The following is an 18,172-nucleotide window of genomic DNA, read 5'->3' as shown; positions in this document are numbered from 1 at the left end:
CAGGTGAGTGAAGGACCACCTCTGAGGCTTTGGCGGGCAACCATCGAAGTCCCTGCAACACCCGAGGAAATCTTAAAGCGCCTCCTGAAAGAGCAGCACCTCTGGGATGTAGACTTGTTGGATTCAAAAGTGATTGAAATCCTGGACAGCCAGACTGAAATTTACCAGTACGTCCAAAACAGTATGGCGCCCCATCCTGCTCGGGACTATGTCGTTCTGAGGTGAGAGCTTCCAGATTGATTATTGTGGCAAGAATGAGCTTATATGTCACTGAAAGTTACATTAAAATTACTTAAAATAGAACATGTGCTTCCATAAAAGCATTGAACCCTTCCAGATAAGAAAGATAACATCTGCATTTATTCCAGCAGTGTGTCCATCCCTGAAAATGGTTTGAAGTCTTGGAACTGAGCTCACAGAGAGAGGCACAGTCCATCAAATGTGCTCAGTGGTAGCTATTTTTTCCCCTTTAGGATAGATTTTCTCAGAAATAGCTAGTGAATGCATCAGCCAGGAAATAACATTTGGGTCCCAAGTGAGCTGTGGTTGAAGCTGATTTATATGTAATTCCTACATTCTCTGAAGACATTATTGAAGGAAGAATTTCAAAAATCTTTGAGGAAATGTCACATCATTAGTCCAGAACTTTTCCAACAGAGTAAGTTTGGACGTCCACGTTCTAGTACATTTGTGAAACATAAAAAGGGTTTTCAAATTCACTTCAGTTTGGTTCTCTTTCAAAGAAGTGACTGTGTGAGCTTGTATACCCACTGCAGAAGGGGCTCTGTACAGAGTGAGCCATTCGTGAGTTCTTGCACAAGGATGCTTTCTGCCCAGGCTGGGTCACCAGGGGGCCCCTATCCTGCCTTTTAGCTCCCTCCTGTAAGAGTGAGGCCCTGTTTTAAACTTGGCTTCCAGGAACCTCCCATTTACTCCCCTTCTTGTTTTGTCTCTGCAGAACATGGAGGACTAATTTGCCCAAGGGAGCCTGTGCCCTTTTACTCACCTCGGTGGATCATGACCGGGCCCCTGTGGTGGGAGTGAGGGTCAATGTGCTCCTGGCCAGATATCTGATCGAACCCTGTGGGTCAGGGAAATCCAAACTCACCTACATGTGCAGAGCAGACTTAAGGTACGTTCTGATGCTGATTTTTTTTTTTTTTGACATCGTGAGTGAGGGGCATAAAGTAGATTCAGACTTTTTGTCTATGCAAAAAAAAAAAAAAAGACTTAAATGAATACATCCTTGCATCTTGGATGCTCCATGAAGAGCAGTGTTTATAAAGTAACTCCTTCACATTTCTGGGTCTTCTGGATACCACTTACTAATTTCCACCCTTTAGAGAATTTGGTATTAAAGCAATGCAGATATATGGTGGTTCTGCCATGAGCTTAAAGCCACAGGAAATGAGAGTTTGAATCAGCAAGCCGATATGTGTTATTTTATATTCAAAGATATTTGAATAATATGACATACCCTTTTAGTAATTAATTAGGCCTATGCTCTGTGTCTTAGATCAGTGTGATTTCTTATCAAAAAATGAATAAAATGCAGGAAGTAATACCAACAAGAAAAAAAAAATCAACCTCTGAAAACTTTCCAAAGTGACTCTCCTGCTAAATCAATTCTTGTTTGAAGTCTTTACATTGCCGTACTTCAAGTATCTGTTATCTGTTTTTGTTTGATTTGCCAGAGCTTTCCTGAATAGTTATACCCAGTCTCTGTGTGTTAGTTGCTCGATCATGTCCTACTCTTTGTGACCCCATGGACTGTAGCCCTCCAGCCTCCTCTGTCCGTGGGATTCTCCAGGCAAGAATACTGGAGTGGGTTGCCATTTCCTCCTGCTGGGGATCTTCCCAACCCCAGGATCGAACCCAGGTCTCCTGCATTGCAAGCAGATTCTTTACTATCTGAACCACCAGGGAAGCCCAGTCTCACCCCATATTTGCACTCAGTATGCTGTTCCTTGAGAAACTTCTGGTTCCATAAGTGTGATGAAGATGTCAGGAGATTACTTTGGGATAGTAAGAGAGATCTTTACTTGCACATTTGCACGTCAAAAAATAGAAGTGTATTCAGAACTCCCTTCGGCTGATTCAGGGTTTTCCAACTTGAATAATTTGTTTGCGTTTCCTTTTTGTCTGCCGTAGGGGCCACATGCCAGAGTGGTACACGAAATCTTTTGGACATTTGTGTGCAGCTGAAGTGGTAAAGATCCGAGACTCCTTCAGTCATCAGAACACTGAAACCAAAGACACCAAATCTAGGTGATTCCTGAAGCGTGTCCACTGTCTGGGTGTTTGTTTCTATAACACTTGCCAGTTCTTGGAAGATTGGATTCAGTGTCTGATCCTGAAACGAAACTACAAATTGGAGAGTGGGAATTGACTATAGCGATTTGATACCTTTTTAAAGCTGCTTCCTGTTTGTGTAAGGTCTATATTATGGACCTTGACTGGAATATATGACTGTGCAAAAAAAAAAAAAATTCTTATTTGAATTGCTTCTGAGAAGCAAAACTCTATAACTGCATTAGGGAAGATAATGAAGAGACTTCATTTTCTTGCAATGTCAGTGTCTGTGTACGTGTACCTGTCATTTTCTTTGCAGTGTGTGGAGGGATGGGTGTATCCACTGGAATAGTTGGTCCTCTTTGACATGTTTTCTCACTGAGAAGAGCAAAGAAAGGTTTGCACAGAGGAGTGTGTGTATGTGTGTTTGTTGCTGGTTGAATGGCAGAGATGTGTAAGTTGGGCCGCAGTGTCTGGCACACTGAGACACCTCCAAGAAGGATTTTGATGCACCAGGTTCAGTTTAACCTGGAATATCTGACTACCCATGGAATCATCCACAAAGGGAACCCATTTATTTTATTTTGGGGTGTTGGACAACCCACCCATGTCTTTTTTTCTTTTCTTTTCTGAATTAGTAGACATATTTTCCACCAACCTCTTCTTTACCTTAAAAGTGATTGTAATTTACTCAGATAGCCCCTTTCTAATGCAGTTTGCCTCTAAATCTGATTGCAAGGAGCAAAGTTGTTTTCATCCAGTACAGGTGAATTCAGGGATGGAAATTCTTCCTTGCTAGCACCAAAGCAGTTTTGTTTTGTTTTTGGTTTTTAAGTTGAGATGTGAAAACTGACCACTCTGTCTACTTCTGAATCAAGTATCAACACTTTCTATGTATCTGCAAAGTCTTTGCATATCTGTGTTAGGAGAAACTCTTAAAGGCACTATGTATGAGAACACAGGAAAACTATGCCCCAAGGAACTCCTTGCAGATGTAACCCAACCAAAAAGTTGCTTGTTGTCGTTATGGTTGTTAGCAGCATTTTTTTAAAGCTGCGTATGTTTATTAATTGGATTTGTCCTTATCAGCAAAGAGGGTTTGTTTTGTTTTTCCTATATTTCTTTTTCTTCTCTTTTCTGAAGCCCTTGGGATAGATTTTAGTAGTAATGGAAAGTCCTAATCACAGTAAAAACAAATAAAAATACACTAGTGCAGGGTTTTGGAAGGGTGGTCTTTATACAGGTTTTACTGTAATAGTAAAGGTTGGCTCAAAAGACAGTATTAGTGAAATTTATTTTATATGGATCAAAAGTGAATACTGTATGAATGAGAGTTGTAAGAAGGATTTTAATTTTGTTATAATTTAGTTACCATTGTCAGTGTTATTTCAAAGGTTCTTTGAAGAATTAAGGGGCGGGGGACAGATCAGAGTTTAATTTGAGTATTTTGGATATTAGTGTTCCTCATGAAGATATACTTGTATATTCAATTTTAATGGCCTTCAGATTTGTAAGATTGTATGTTGTATATACCATTCTATTAAGAAATATGTACACCTACCTGTCCACTGTGCTTTCCAACATAGATAAAGCATGATAAAAATTATTATTTAAAATATACTTGTATTTATACCTCAGATATTCTTTTGGATTTTGTACCTCAAGGCTTTTTGATTTGTTTTTTGTTTTTTTGCTAATGTAAATACACTTTACATGAATACAGTCTAAGTGAAAAAAAGTAAATAAAAGAAGAGGTTTATAACTTGCTCTATATCTGTACAGAATATAACCAGTAAGTGCACTATTAAATGTTTAAAGTAAGGGAAACGTCTGGCCTGCTTTCCATTGTATTGCATCTCTCTACCACCCTTCAGACCACAGATGGCAAGGCTTACCATCCTAGCATCAGCTGAAATGAAAATATAGATTTGCTTCAGGAAAAAATCAGACTGCAAATCATTCCAAGGCCAAACTGCAACTGAGCCACTCACTCACAAACAGGAAACCCTGGTGAAGGTTCAGGAAGCACTGAGATGCTCTCCAAACAAAGGTCACGAGGAAACGATGCTGAGAAAGTTACAAGAATAAGCAACAGCAACTGAAAGATGCTCATAAGCAAAGCCAAGGTCATGGATTCATTCCATAAAAGGTCTCTTTCCCACTGTTTGCTTTCCTGTTCAAAGGATTCCTTACATATTTGACCGGAGGAGAATGTGAAGGATATGAACATTTTCAAGAAGTCCGCTTTAAACCACCTACAGTAATATTGCCCCAACTTACTAATTGTGACTAAATGCCTAGGTTGTAAGCTCTCTGAGAGCAGGGCTCTTCTATATGTCTTTATAATCTCCTACAGCAGCTTTCAGTGTTTTATACTTGTAGGCACCTAATAAATTTATTATTTGCCAAATGGAATTGATTGAATTTGTGTCTGTTGTTTGAAAATGGATCGAATCTAGGATGCTCTCTGTCACTGTGGCTCATCCGTGCCCATTTTGAGATGGGAGGGATGGGAACTTGTTACATCTAGTGAAATCTCAAAGTTCAAACTGAAGAAGACATAGATGCTCTACAGAGATGCTCTGGATTCTAAATTAGAGAGTTTTGGGGCTCGAAATTCAGCCAGTCTCATTTCTCCAATACAATGTGATACAGATCTTAAAATTTGCTCTTGACAAATACTATGGGCATAGTAAAGGGGAAAAACCAAGCTCAATAGAATTTTTTTTTTTTTTAAGACACACACACAGCCCAAAGCCTTCTTTATTTGCCTCTGCCTCCAGTCCTGGTTTCCTCAGAGCCATATAAAATGAAAAATCAAAATGTCTCAGGCCTGAAATAGCAAAAGTTCAGTTGTTTGAATGCCTCTGGAGTCATGACTTACTCATAGGCTAAGTGTGGTTACCACAGTGGGAGAGATGCTCTCACGGGCACCAAGGTAGATTTAGATTGCTCTCATCACCCCCATTGTCCTTGTCACCTCATTTAGTCAGTTATTCCAACACCTATTTATTTCACCCACATGGAGCTCAGACCTGAAGATACTGCAGTCCTGAAAATCTGTTCTCACGGACACTAATAAAGAAATGATAACACCCCATAGCATCCTGCCCACCAGGTTACAGATAGGGTAACTTGGGAGATTCTAACAAAATTAAGTGGATTCTTAATTTTAAGAATTAAAGTTCTTAAAATGTGCCTGCAGGGCTAAGGGGAACAGCTGAGATTTTGGAAAAGTAAAAAAGTGAAAGCCAGGAAAGATAATTCAAACTGGTGCTTTTCCAACACCACTGGTTAGAGGGGTATATGTGAGTGTGTATGCATGCAGAAAGAGATAAAGGCAAAGGAGGTATGTGAGATTTTCATTTATTTTTTTTAATTATGACAATGATAACACATTAGCCAGGAGACTTGGAAAATACAGAACAAGGTTATAAATAGTTCCACTATATATTACTTTGTGTATAACATATACAATATATATACAAATATATACAACAATATAATATATACAATTATTTTAAGTAGTAAATTAAGATTTTTAGTTGGAGTTTCAATATCAAACTCCCCAAAATTAATAGAATGAATATACAGAGCAGTAGAAGGATACAGTAGACCTGAGAAGCTCGGTGAACCAGTTCAACATAAGATTGATGCAATTTTCACACGAGAGTAGATACAAATTCTGTTCAAGTTCGCATAGACAAACCCATAGACCAACCTTCATGGGTCTTTTTGCCACTTCTGTCAACTTTTCACATAATCAATCCTCACATGCACCCTTTGAAGCATAGGTATTATCCTTCTAAGGCACAGGTTAAAGTGTTCAGAGCCTGAAGGAAGAGTTGAAATTCCACCTCACTGATCCTACCCCAGCCCATCTCCCATCTGCTGATCTTTCTTTAATCCAGTGACAAATTTCTCATCAGTTCAGTTCAGTCGCTCAGTCGTGTCCGACTCTTTGCGACCCCATGAATCACACCACACCAGGCCTCCCTGTCCATCACCAACTCCCGGAGTTCACTCAGACTCATGTCCATCGAGTCAGTCAAGCCATCCAGCCATCTCATCCTCTGTCGTCCCCTTCTCCTCCTGCCCCCAATCCCTCCCAGCATCAGAGACTTTTCCAACGAGTCAACTCTTTCCATGAGGTGGCCAAAGTACTGGAGTTTCAACTTCAGCATCATTCCCTCCAAAGAAATCCCAGGGCTGATCTCCTTTAGAATGGACTGGTTGGATCTCCTTGCAGTCCAAGGGATTCTCAAGAGTCTTCTCCAACACCACAGTTCAAAAGCATCAATTCTTCGGTGCTCAGCCTTCTTCACAGTCCAAGTCTCACATCCATACATGACCACAGGAAAAACCATAGCCTTGACTAGACAGACCTTAGTTGGCAAAGTAATGTCTCTGCTTTTGAATGTGCTATCCAGGTTGGTCATAACTTTTCTTCCAATGAGTAAGCATCTTTCAATTTCATGGCTAAAATCACCATCTGCAGTGATTTTGGAGCCCAAGAAAATAAAGTCTGACACTGTTTCCACTGTTTCCCCATCCATTTGCCATGAAGTGATGGGACCGGATGCCATGATCTTAGTTTTCTGAATGTTGAGCTTTAAGCCAACTGTTTCACTCTCCACTGTCACTTTCATCAAGAGGCTTTTTAGTTCTTCTTCACTTTCTGCCATAAGGGTGGTGTCATCTGCATGTCCGATGTTATTGATATTTCTCCCGGCAATCTTGATTCCAGCTTGTGCTTCTTCCAGTCCAACGTTTCTCATGATGTACTATGCATATAAGTTAAATAAGCAGGATGACAATATACAGCCTTGACGTACTCCTTTTCCTATTTGGAACCAGTCTGTTGTTCCACGTCCAGTTCTAACTGTTGCTTTCTGACCTGCATACAGATTTCTCAAGAGGGAGGTCAGGTGGTCTGATAATTCCCATCTCTTTCAGAAATTTTCCACAGTTGATTGTGATCCACACAGTCAAAGGCTTTGGCATAGTCAATAAAGCAGAAATAGATGTTTTTCTGGAACTCTCTTGCTTTTTCCATGATCCAGCGGATGTTGGCAATTTGATCTCTAGTTCCTCTGCCTTTTCTAAAACCAGCTTGAACATCAGGAAGTTCACAGTTCACATATTGCTGAAGCCTGGCCTGGAGAATTTTGAGCATTTACTAGCATGTGAGATGAGTGCAATTGTGTGGTAGTTTGAGCATTCTTTGGCATTGTCTTTGGGATTGGAATGAAAACTGACCTTTTCCAGTCCTGTGGCCACTGCTGAGTTTTCCAGATTTGCTGGCATATTGAGTGCAGCACTTTCACAGCATCATCTTTCAGGATTTGAAATAGCTCCACTGGAATGCCATCACCTCCACTAGCTTTGTTCGTAGTGATGCTTTCTAAGGCCCACTTGACTTCACATTCCAGGATGTCTGGCTCTAGATGAGTGATCACACCATCATGATTATCCAGGTCATGAAGATCTTTTTTGTACAGTTCTTCTGTGGATTCTTGCCACCTCTTCTTAATATCTTCTGCTTCTGTTAGGTCCAGACCATTTCTGTCCTTTGCCAAGCCCATCTTTGCATGAAATGTTCCCTTGGTATCTCTAATTTTCTTGAAGCGATCTCTAGTCTTTCCCATTCTCTTCTTTTCCTCTATTTCTTTGCATTGATCGCTGAGGAAGGCTTTCTTATCTCTTCTTGCTATTCTTTGGAACTCTGCATTCAGATGCTTATATCTTTCCTTTTCTCCTTTGTTTTTTGCTTCTCTTCTTTTCACAGCTATTTGTAAGGCCTCCCCAGACAGCTATTTTGCTTTTTTGCATTTCTTTTCCATGGGGATGGTCTTGATCCCTGTCCCCTGTACAATGTCATGAACCTCATTCCATAGTTCATCAGGCACTCTATCTATCAGATCTAGGCCCTTAAATCTATTTCTCACTTCCACTGTATAATCATAAGGGATTTGATTTAGGTCATACCTGAATGGTCTAGCAGTTTTCCCTACTTTCTTCAATTTGAGTCTGAATTTGGCAATAAGGAGTTCATGATCTGAGCCACAGTCAGCTCCTGGTCTTGTTTTTGTTGACTGTATAGAGCTTCTCCATTTTTGGCTGCAAAGAATATAATCAATCTGATTTCGGTGTTGACCATCTGGTGATGTCCATGTGTAGAGCCTTCTCTTGTGTTGTTGGAAGAGGGTGTTTGCTATGACCAGTGCATTTTCTTGGCAAAACTCTATTGGTCTTTGCCCTGCTTCATTCTGCATTCCAAGGCCAAATATGCCTGTTACTTCCAGGTGTTGCTTGACTTCCTACTTTTGCATTCCAGTCCCCTATAATGAAAAGGACATCTTTTTGGGGTGTTAGTTCTAGAAGGTCTTGTAGGTCTTCATAGAACCATTCAACTTCAGCTTCTTCAGCGTTACTACTGGCTGGGGCATAGACTTGGATTACTGTGATATTGAATGGTTTGCTGTGGAAACAAACAGAGATCATTCTGTTGTTTTTGAGATTGCATCCAAGTACTGCATTTCAGACTCTTTTGTTGACCATGATGGCTACTCCATTTCTTCTGAGGGACTCCTGCCCACAGTAGCAGATATAATGGTCATCTGAGTTAAATTTACCCATTCCAGACCATTTTAGTTTGCTAATTCCTAGAATGTTGATGTTCTCTCTTGCCATCTCCTGTTTGACCACTTCCAATTTTCCTTGACTCATGGACCTGACATTCCAGGTTCCTATGCAATATCGCTCTTTACAGCATGGGACCTTGCTTCTATCACCAGTCACATCCACAGCTGGGTATTGTTTTTGCTTTGGCCCCATTGCTTCATTCTTTCTGGAGTTATTTCTCCACTGATCTCCAGCAGTGTGTTGGGCACCTACCGACCTGGGAAGTTACTCTTTCAGTATCCTATCATTTTGCCTTTTCATACTGTTCATGGGGTTCTCAAGGCAAGAATACTGAAGTGGTTTGCCATTCCCTTCTCCAGTGGACCACGTTCTGTCAGACCTCTCCACCATGACCCGCCCGACTTGGGTGGCCCCACGGGCATGGCTTAGTTTCATTGAGTTAGACAAGGCTGTGGTCGTAGTGTGATTAGATTGACTAGTTTTCTGTGAGTATGGTTTCAGTGTGTCTGCCCTCTGATGCCCTCTTGCAACACCTACCATCTTACTTGGGTTTCTCTTACCTTGGGAGAATTTCTCATAGCAAGATCCAGTTCACTCAGGTCATCTTAGCACTGGAATCAGAAGGAACACAGAGAAAGGGGAAGTCCATAGCAAAATAACATTAAGTCAAAGTTCCCAAGAAATTATTCTGTCATCCAATTACTGAGAGGCTTAAGGAAAAATTAAGTAGGCTAAAGTTAAATATAAGGCAAAAGTTTTGCTTTAGGTTAATGGTTTAGAGAATTTGTAGTTCTGTTTGCAAACTGAATACGTGATTTGTGGTGTACCAAGACTCCAGTGATGCCTCCCGTGAGACAGAAGACCTGCTCCTCCCCATCTGTACCTGCAGAAAAATCTGATGTGTCAGCTGATTGCAACCCACCCGACCTGGGTGGGTCTTGCAGTGCTTCATGGGTACAAGGGAAATAGCTATTTACAGGCCCCTTAATCTGCAGAAACCCCGTCCTGTGATTTTCTGCAGTTCATCACAGTGCCCTTTTCACCAGCCAAGAATACCATGAAGTGCCACTGACATATTCGTGAAGGTGTTTTGAGAAGCAAGAGCACATTGAAAGGTAAAGGATCCTTCATGAAACCGAAGTGGGATTTAGCCCACATGTTTTCCCTCACTTGCCTGCTGAAGCATACATATATGATTCTAAAGCAGAAAGCCTAAACAATGAGATCATGGCATGCATGTCATCTTGGTATTTCATCAGGATGAAATTTGCCTAAGGAATTTAAATTCCAGTTGCCTAAGGAATGCAAATTACAAAAACCCTCAAAGAGCCTGTGGCAGGGAAAACTCAGGTAGGTCTGTGCAGTTGCAGTGAAATTGGACCCATTCTCCAGGGAATGATCAGTGCTTTGCAGGCTGGGGGTTTGCTAAATCATGTCGGCGGCTGTAGCCAGAGTAATTACCCTCACTGTGTATACACAGTTCCCATTAGAGCAGCCAGTTTGCCTGTCTGGACCCAAGGCTGTGTTGACACCTATAATATAAACACCTCTTTGGAGAGATTTTTCATCTCATTAGACTTAAAAAAAAAAAAAAAGTGAGTTGAGGGCTAGAGATGTTATTCCTCATAGGGGATTTTCATTTCTTTCTTTCTCTTTTTCTATCAAGATACAAAGCACCATGGAGAGCAAAAACCTTACTCTTTTTATGACTCGACATCAGACATGATTGGACAGTGGAGCCTGGTGGGCTGCCGTCTATGGGATTGCACAGAGTCGGACAAGACTGAAGCGACTGAGCAAGCAATCAAGAGCAAGTGGCTACTGAACTGGACAGTGTAATTTTTATTCCAAAGATCTGAGAATAATTCCAAGCAATCCAATTCTTCTCTCTCTGCTGCTGCCGCCAAGTCGCTTCAGTCGTGTCCGACTCTGTGCAACCCCATAGACGGCGGCCCAACAAGCTCCCCCATCCCCGGGATTCTCCAGGCAAGAATACTAGAGTGGGCTGCCATTTCCTTCTCCAATGCATGAAAGTGAAAAGTGAAAGTGAAGGCGCTAAGTCGTGCCCAACTCCTAGCAACCCCATGGACTGTAGCCTACCAGGCTCCTCCGTCCATAGGATTTTCCAGGCAAGAGCACTGGAGTAGGGTGCCATTGCCTTCTCCGTCTTCTCTCTCTACCACCTACAATAATCCTCTAAGAACAAAAGAAGGAAGGAAGGAGGAAAAAAAAAGAGGAGGAAGGCAGGGAAAAGAAATCTAATCAATTGTAGAAATCCACCTTTCAGGTCAGATAGTATCCACTAACTATTCTACCAGTCACGAGGCTAAAACTGTGTGTCCTTTGTCCTGTGGCCAGCTCCTGCATTTCTCAAGCTTGAGTTGGATGACCTCTTTTCTTTGCTGGTGGAGTATTTTTACATAACCAAACCAGAGATAAGCTGGAGCTGATCTGAAAGAATGCTTTGTCATTCAGAACATTCTTCCAGGCTTGTTGCAGGCCCAGGCATCCTGGCAGATGCTGCTGTCCAGGAACCACAGTGGTCCCTTCGCGGTCAAATTGTCCCTTCAATTCCCTCGTCACTGGTGTCTAGGCCTTCCTGCATGCTGGTGAGAGCAGCCACTTGGCAGCAGCTGTCAGAGCCCAGGGTGTGCTTCAGTAATAGTTCTTTTCTCTTTTTTTAAATTTCACTGTACAGCAAAGTGAATCAGTCATACATATACATAATCCCCTCTCTTTTGGATTTCCTTCTCATTGAGGTCACCACAGATGATTGAGTAGAATTCCTGTGCTACACATACAGTAAGTTTTCTATTTTAATTAGTAATTTATTTAATACATAGTATCGATAGTATATATACATGTCAGTCCCAATCTCTCAATTCATCCCACCCTTAGCTTCTTGGCATCCATTCATTTATTCTTTATTCTTTACATCTGTGTCTCTATTTCTGCTTCGCAAATAGGTTCATCTGTACCATTTTTTCTAGATTGTGAGAGGAGTTCTTGGTCCAGGTTTGATATGTGTGAGGCGTCAGAACTTCAAAGTCGGTGGTAACAACTCTAAGATAAAGATACATCTTCAACAGTGGGTCCTAGCTTTTTGCTTCTAAGGAGTCTTCACTACATTGCTTACTGCCTTCCACTCTTTTTCAGAGTTATCAAAGATTTAAGGTATTAAACAGTACAGTTTACATGGGGAAGCCTGGTGTGCTGCAGTCCGCGGGGTCACAGAGTCAGACACGACTTAGCAACTGAACAACAATGTTTTCTTTGAATTTTCAACAAGATACATACTATTTAAAACTGCTAATGAGGTCTAGATGGCATCAGTGCCTGGATGGACATGAGTTTGAGTGAACTCCAGGAATTGGTGATGGACAGGGAGGCCTGGCGTGCTGTGAGTCATGGGGTCGCAAGGGGTCGGACACGACTGAGCAACTGAACTGAACTGAACTGAATGAGGTCTAGACGGGTCTTAGAACTGTGTGTGAAATATCTTTTATTGGCATATGGTTTGAGAGTTTTCTTAATGAAAAATAGCTTACAAAGGCTGTTAAGCTGAACACTGTCCAAGGCCATTGACTCCTCCCAGTCACTGGTCTGTAGTTGAGTGATGGTTCCTCGCCCTGCTCAGATAATTCATCAAGGAAACAGGGGATTTAAAGTCAAGTTCCAGAGAAACCAGTTTTCTTGACTTCCTGGGCTGATAGGATGTATTTTTTTCAATAGCAAAGATAAGTCAAGCTCTATTTTGTTGCAGTATTTTTAAATACAAAAATATGAATAGACCATTAATATCATTCCAGGAAAGCAGGAAATGAAGAGGTCACACAGACTGTAAAGATTATTAAAGTAAGAAGAGATGTGAAGTCCCTGGGGCCGTGCAAAATGTTGCAATATCTCAAAAGAGCTAGAGAATATTTCACCCCATGACCCAGAATACTGAAAATGGGATATGTTTTCCTCCCACCATCCGGAAAGGAAAGAAGATAAATTTCCAGAAGCCAAGCAACCTGACTGGTAAGGCAGGATGAGGATGTAGATGTTTGTTCTTAACCAACCTAGTGCCGTAAACACTCTTGGTCAAATTAATCTTCGCCACGTTGCCACCCATGGGCAGCTTGGCTAGCTGATCCTGAGGTCCAGCAGGATCCTCTGGGAACTCCCTCCTTTCAGTGACTCCAGAACATAGGTCAGCCTGGCATCAGTGGGACCAGTGGCCATTTAAATTTCAGGATCGCGTTTTTTGCTGACTTCTCTTTTTTTTTTTTCCATTTCATAACAAAGCAGACCTAACAGTTAGAAAAGCAGTTTCTAAGACTGATAACTTCATTCTTGGTGTTGACCTACATTGCAGATTTCTCTGATCCTAAACCCATTCTATGCCAAGAAAAGTACACATCGAGATAAAAATCAGGAAATATAGGGCCGTGCCTCTCAACAAAACCCTCAAGTAAGCAGCAAAAGAAAGAAACAGGATAAAGAGGAAACAAGCAAGAGAATATAATCATTAAAATATACTCGCGAAAGTTCTTAACTCTCCACCACCCCTCCTGCACCTACCTCTGTGCTTGGAGACACAAAGAGCCAGATGCTTTTTCTTATGTTGCCTAATGAAATGCCATTTCTTACTTCAGTCTTCACACTAAACTCCTTGACCTCCTCCTCTTCACATCCTCTTGATATTTGAATTCCCCTCACTCTGGCCTCTGTTCCTTCACACTAATACTTCCTCTCTCCTGTGACTTTTCTCTCCTCATGCCTTCCAACCAGCTTTATTTCCAGGCCCTCCCCTGGCCTCCCAGGTGGCCTGGAAGACTCCCTCTCTCTCTTCCTTCATCTCTTTCCATCTCTCCCATCTCCATATGCTTCCTCTTCCTGCCCCACATCCCTCCAAACAAACAAACAAGGAAAGAAAAAAGAAACCATAAAAAATCGTTCAAGTAGTTTCTTAGGCTTCAATTTGCAAAGCAGGAAGATCACTCTGTATTTCTTTTGCTTCTATTAATTGACAGGTATTCAGCCTATCTCTGCTGGATGGATTGAAGAATTCTTTATCCCGCTGCCCTCACTGGGCAAGGACAGCAAAATGAGGGAATGCTACGGGATGTGGTAAGGCACTGGGGAGAGAATTAATGGTCCTTCACTAAGCTGGACAGGTACAGACACAGCAGGGGATTCGGAGAAAGCAGATTGGGGCAATGTTTTCTTAAGTTCGGGGGCACACGTGCATAGGTTTGAGGACAAAGGGAATTTGCCCATGGAGATGGAGGGATGTGGACAATTTCAGAGTCCCTCTGTTACAGGGACAGAATGGGCTCACAAGATGAAGGGTGACTTTAAGAAAAGAAGGAAGGTGCCTTCCTCTGGGACAGCAAGGAAGGACAGACTGAGAAAAGATCCTGGTCAACCAGAGCCTGGGGCTGTGGCATCAGAGCATGTTGAATTGGATGAGACTTTCAAGATAACTAAATCCCACCATTTGACCTTCCAGAAGTGGAAGCAGTAACCCTGAAAGAGTCTGTGACTGCCTTTAGGTTTCAAACTGCAGCAACAAATGGGCCAGAAGTCACATTAGGGTGACAGCGGTCACCCGGAGGGCCTTGAGTTCTCCTCTCCAATAAAACAGCAGCACGTGAATGCTTTGATGATAGCCATTTCCCTCTGAGTTTACTTCCGTCAGGTGCTCCAGTGTGACTGTCATTCACACTTCTGGCTCTACTAGGGCTGGGACACATGTCACTGTCGCCCAGGAGTGTCATGCCTACTGTATTCCCTAAAGCTGTGGGTGGCCATTGGGTTACATGAATCATTGTGCACTTAAGTGCGTAAGTCTGCACAATTCTAGCGTTTCCATCTATTATCTTGCTTAATCCTCACTGCACACCTGTAAGGTTGGGAGGCATTGTTACGTCATTTTACAGATGAGAAAATCAAAGCATGGCTAGGTTAAACTGTCCCCATCAGGTAAACCACATAAAGCATTTAGAACACAGCCCAGCATGTGGTGAGCACTGAGTCAGTTAGTTATTGTTATTTTTAATATTATACTAGAGGTCATTTGGCACTTCGCAGGTGGCTCAGTGGTAAAGAATCTTCCTGCCAATGCAGAAGACACAAGAGACTCGGGTTTGATCCCTGGGGTCAGGAAGGTACCCTGGAGAAGGCAATAGCAACCCACTCCAGTATTCTTGCCTGGAAAGTCCCACAGACAGAGACACATGGTGGGCTACAGTCCATGGGGGTCACAGAGAGTCGGACACAACTTATCAACTAAATAACAACAAAAACAACAGACATCATTTTGTGCAACAGGTGGGAACACAGACTCTGGACAGATTTTCACAGTTAAACCATCATTGACACTAAGCATATAATCTCAGAGAACTTGTTACTTAACCTCAGTTTTCATATCTGCAAAATAGACATAACAATAGCAAAGAAATTATTATACAAAAAAAATTAATAGAACCTTGCCCAATGCACAGTAATTACTAGGTATCATTACTTCTAAATATCTGTTTCTTAGTCTTTCCTGGTTTAAACGTGTGCCTAAAATACACTATCCATATTCATCAAATTAATATTAATTAAGATGAATACTGTCCAAGCTTGGGTAACCAGACTCCATAAGCAAAGTCGTGAAGACCTGACAGTTTTTTTCTTCATGAAGTCTCTAGAATTCAGCAGCATTAGCCCTCCATTTTAACTTGTTTATTCATTCAACAAACATTTGTTGAATACCTACTCAGTTCAGTTCAGTTCAGTCACTCAGTCGTGTCTGACTCTTTGCAGCCCCATGAATCACAGCACGCCAGGCCTCCCTGTCCATCACGAACTCCCGGAGTTTACTCAAACTCATGTCCATCGAGTTGGTGATGCCATCCAGCCATCTCATCCTCTGTTGTCCCCTTCTCCTCCTGCCCCCAATCCCTCCCAGCATCAGGATCTTTTCCAATGAGTCAACTCTTCACATGAGGTGGCCAAAGTACTGGAGTTTCAGCTTTAGCATCATTCCTTCCAAAAATATCCCAGGGCTGATCTCCTTTAGAATGGACTGGTTGGATCTCCTTGCAGTCCAAGGAACTCTCAAGAGTCTTCTCCAACACCACAGTTCAAAAGCATCAATTCTTTGGCGCTCAGCCTTCTTCACAGTCCAACTCTCGCATCCGTAACTACTAGGTACCAACAAAGGAAAGCCACAGAAGCATATGTCATCCCTCTTGACTTGGAGGTGATTCTAGTCTTTTCAAGGAGGCAGACAGAGAAATCATTTTAATAAAATGTGTTGGAGTGGTGACTCCACCCTGATGCCCTGAGGAGGAGGTGACATTTGAGCTGGGTGTTGAAGGATGAAGGCGAGGGAGAGGGCAGAAATGCATTCCAGGCAGGGGCGATGATGGTGGGCAGCTTGGAGGAGCCTGGCTTGGGGAGGAAGTTGGGAGGGCTCTGGACGTGGGAAATACCTTCCCTGGTGGCTCAGTTGGTAAAGAATCTGCCTGCAATGCAGGAGAGCTGGGTTCGATCCCTGGGTTGGGAAGATCCCCTGGAGGAGGAAATGGCAACCCACTCTAGTACTCCCTTGCCCGGAGAATTCCATGAACAGAGGAGCTGGGCAGGTTACAGTCCATGGGATTGCAAAGAGTCAGACACAACTGTGTGACTAACTTTCACTTTCACTTGCACATGGGAGGAAGTGTTCTGCAGGGAAGGTGTGGCAGGAGAAAGACCTGGGAGAAGCAGGAGCAGTGAGGTGGACAAGGGCCTTGCATACCTTTCTTGAAAATCTGAATGTCACCCTACAGGCAGTGGGAAGCTTGCAAAGCTTTAACGGAGGGAAGCAATAGAATCAGATCTGACTTTTTAAAAGAAGAGGCTGCAGGTGGTGTGGAGGGTGGATCCAGTAAGAAGGTCGGAGGCCGGGAAGGCAGTACTGAGTACCTCACAGGAGTCCCCCAACCCCGAGATCATGAGCGCCAAGACCCAGAGGGTGCCATGGGGATGAGGAGAGGAGAGGAGGCACTGGAAACACGGTTGGTTAGGAGGCAGACCACAGGGCTTGGTGACAGTCTGGTTGGAATGAGAGACTGGGGATGAGGATTAAACCCCACCCCGCAGCCTGGGTGGAGGGGTGGTGGCTGCCGTCTGAGATAAGCAGTTTAGGAGCAGAAACAGATCTGGGACGATGCTGGAAGGTACAGTGAGTTCAGCTGTGAGAGCACTGAGCCTTCCAAAGGCATGTCAGCGGAGCTGACCCGTGGGTGGTGGACATGATCTAGGTCAGGAGTTCCTGAGAGAAGCCTGGCGTGATGCATGGATGGAAGGGTAGATGGTAGCTGAAACCATGGACTGTCCTGGCCTGGAGAAGAATAGAGAAGCCATCTGTGCTGTGCAAGCCACAGGGCCTGGAGGTCACGTTATAAAAGGTCCCAGGACCCTGGCATGCAGGGAGAGAAGGGCGCCTGGATAATTGCCGGGAATCTAAGGGATTTTCTCCCTAACTTGATGTTTTAGGCTAATTAAAGAGGATGAATTTGTTTCTACCTCCCTTCCATACAGGGCTGGAGGCCTCATGGAGAAGTGGAATGGAAAAAAGAGTGACTGGCATCAACTAAAAAACTCAATTAAATGGAATAAATGTGCACATCAAATTTTTTAAAAGTCAGAAATTGCCCTAGAGTCCCTGATACTCAGACCCAGTCCCTGTTTCACAAAGTTAGTGTTTTCCAGAAAAAAAAAAAACAACAAAAACTGGTTGCTACTTCATTATCTTAAAAAAAAAAAAGGCAAGAAAAGTCTAATTCAAATCATGCCTTAGCACAATAAGCCTGTACAAACTAATTAAAATGGTTGATTTTATAAGAAACTACATCCTTCCCTGTGTAGTATCATTTGCTATCCTGTGATAAGTAGCAGTTTCAACTGGCAGTTATGTGCCAATAAGCTGATTATAATTAATAATAGTTATATGCCATTTAGAGCTTCCCAGGTGGCGCTAGTGGTAAAGAATCCACCTGCCAACGCAGGAGGTGTAAGAGACGTGAGTCTGATCCCTGGTAGGAAAGATCCCCTGGAGAAGGTCATGGTAACCCACTCCAGTATGCTTGCCTGGAGAATCCCATGGACAGAGGAGCCTGGTGGGCTATGGTCCACGGGGTTGCAAAGAGTCAGACACACAAGAGCACATAAATTACTAAATTATTTACATTATAACGGGAAAAATAGGTTTACT

The 18,172-nt window shown here is 42.6% G+C and overlaps 1 protein-coding gene across 6 annotated transcripts in view; it reads left to right on the top strand.

Moving 5' to 3' along the window:
* DLC1 (DLC1 Rho GTPase activating protein) overlaps window positions 1-4,663 on the top strand; it is a 419,587-nt gene extending 414,924 nt beyond the window's left edge. For all 6 annotated transcript variants that reach the window (XM_068971948.1, XM_068971952.1, XM_068971950.1 and 3 more), the window contains 3 exons: window positions 4-221; window positions 959-1,132; window positions 2,152-4,663. In XM_068971948.1, the coding sequence (XP_068828049.1) occupies window positions 4-221; window positions 959-1,132; window positions 2,152-2,272 (513 nt within the window). In that variant the 3' untranslated portion in view covers window positions 2,273-4,663. The remainder of the gene's footprint in view (window positions 1-3; window positions 222-958; window positions 1,133-2,151) is intronic.
* Window positions 4,664-18,172: the final 13,509 nt, after the last annotated feature.

Source organism: Capricornis sumatraensis, chromosome 4, assembly GCF_032405125.1.
Source record: "Capricornis sumatraensis isolate serow.1 chromosome 4, serow.2, whole genome shotgun sequence".
Lineage (NCBI taxonomy): Eukaryota > Metazoa > Chordata > Mammalia > Artiodactyla > Bovidae > Capricornis > Capricornis sumatraensis.
Note: the sequence above shows the minus strand (reverse complement) of the source record. Positions and strands in the feature narration are given on the sequence as shown.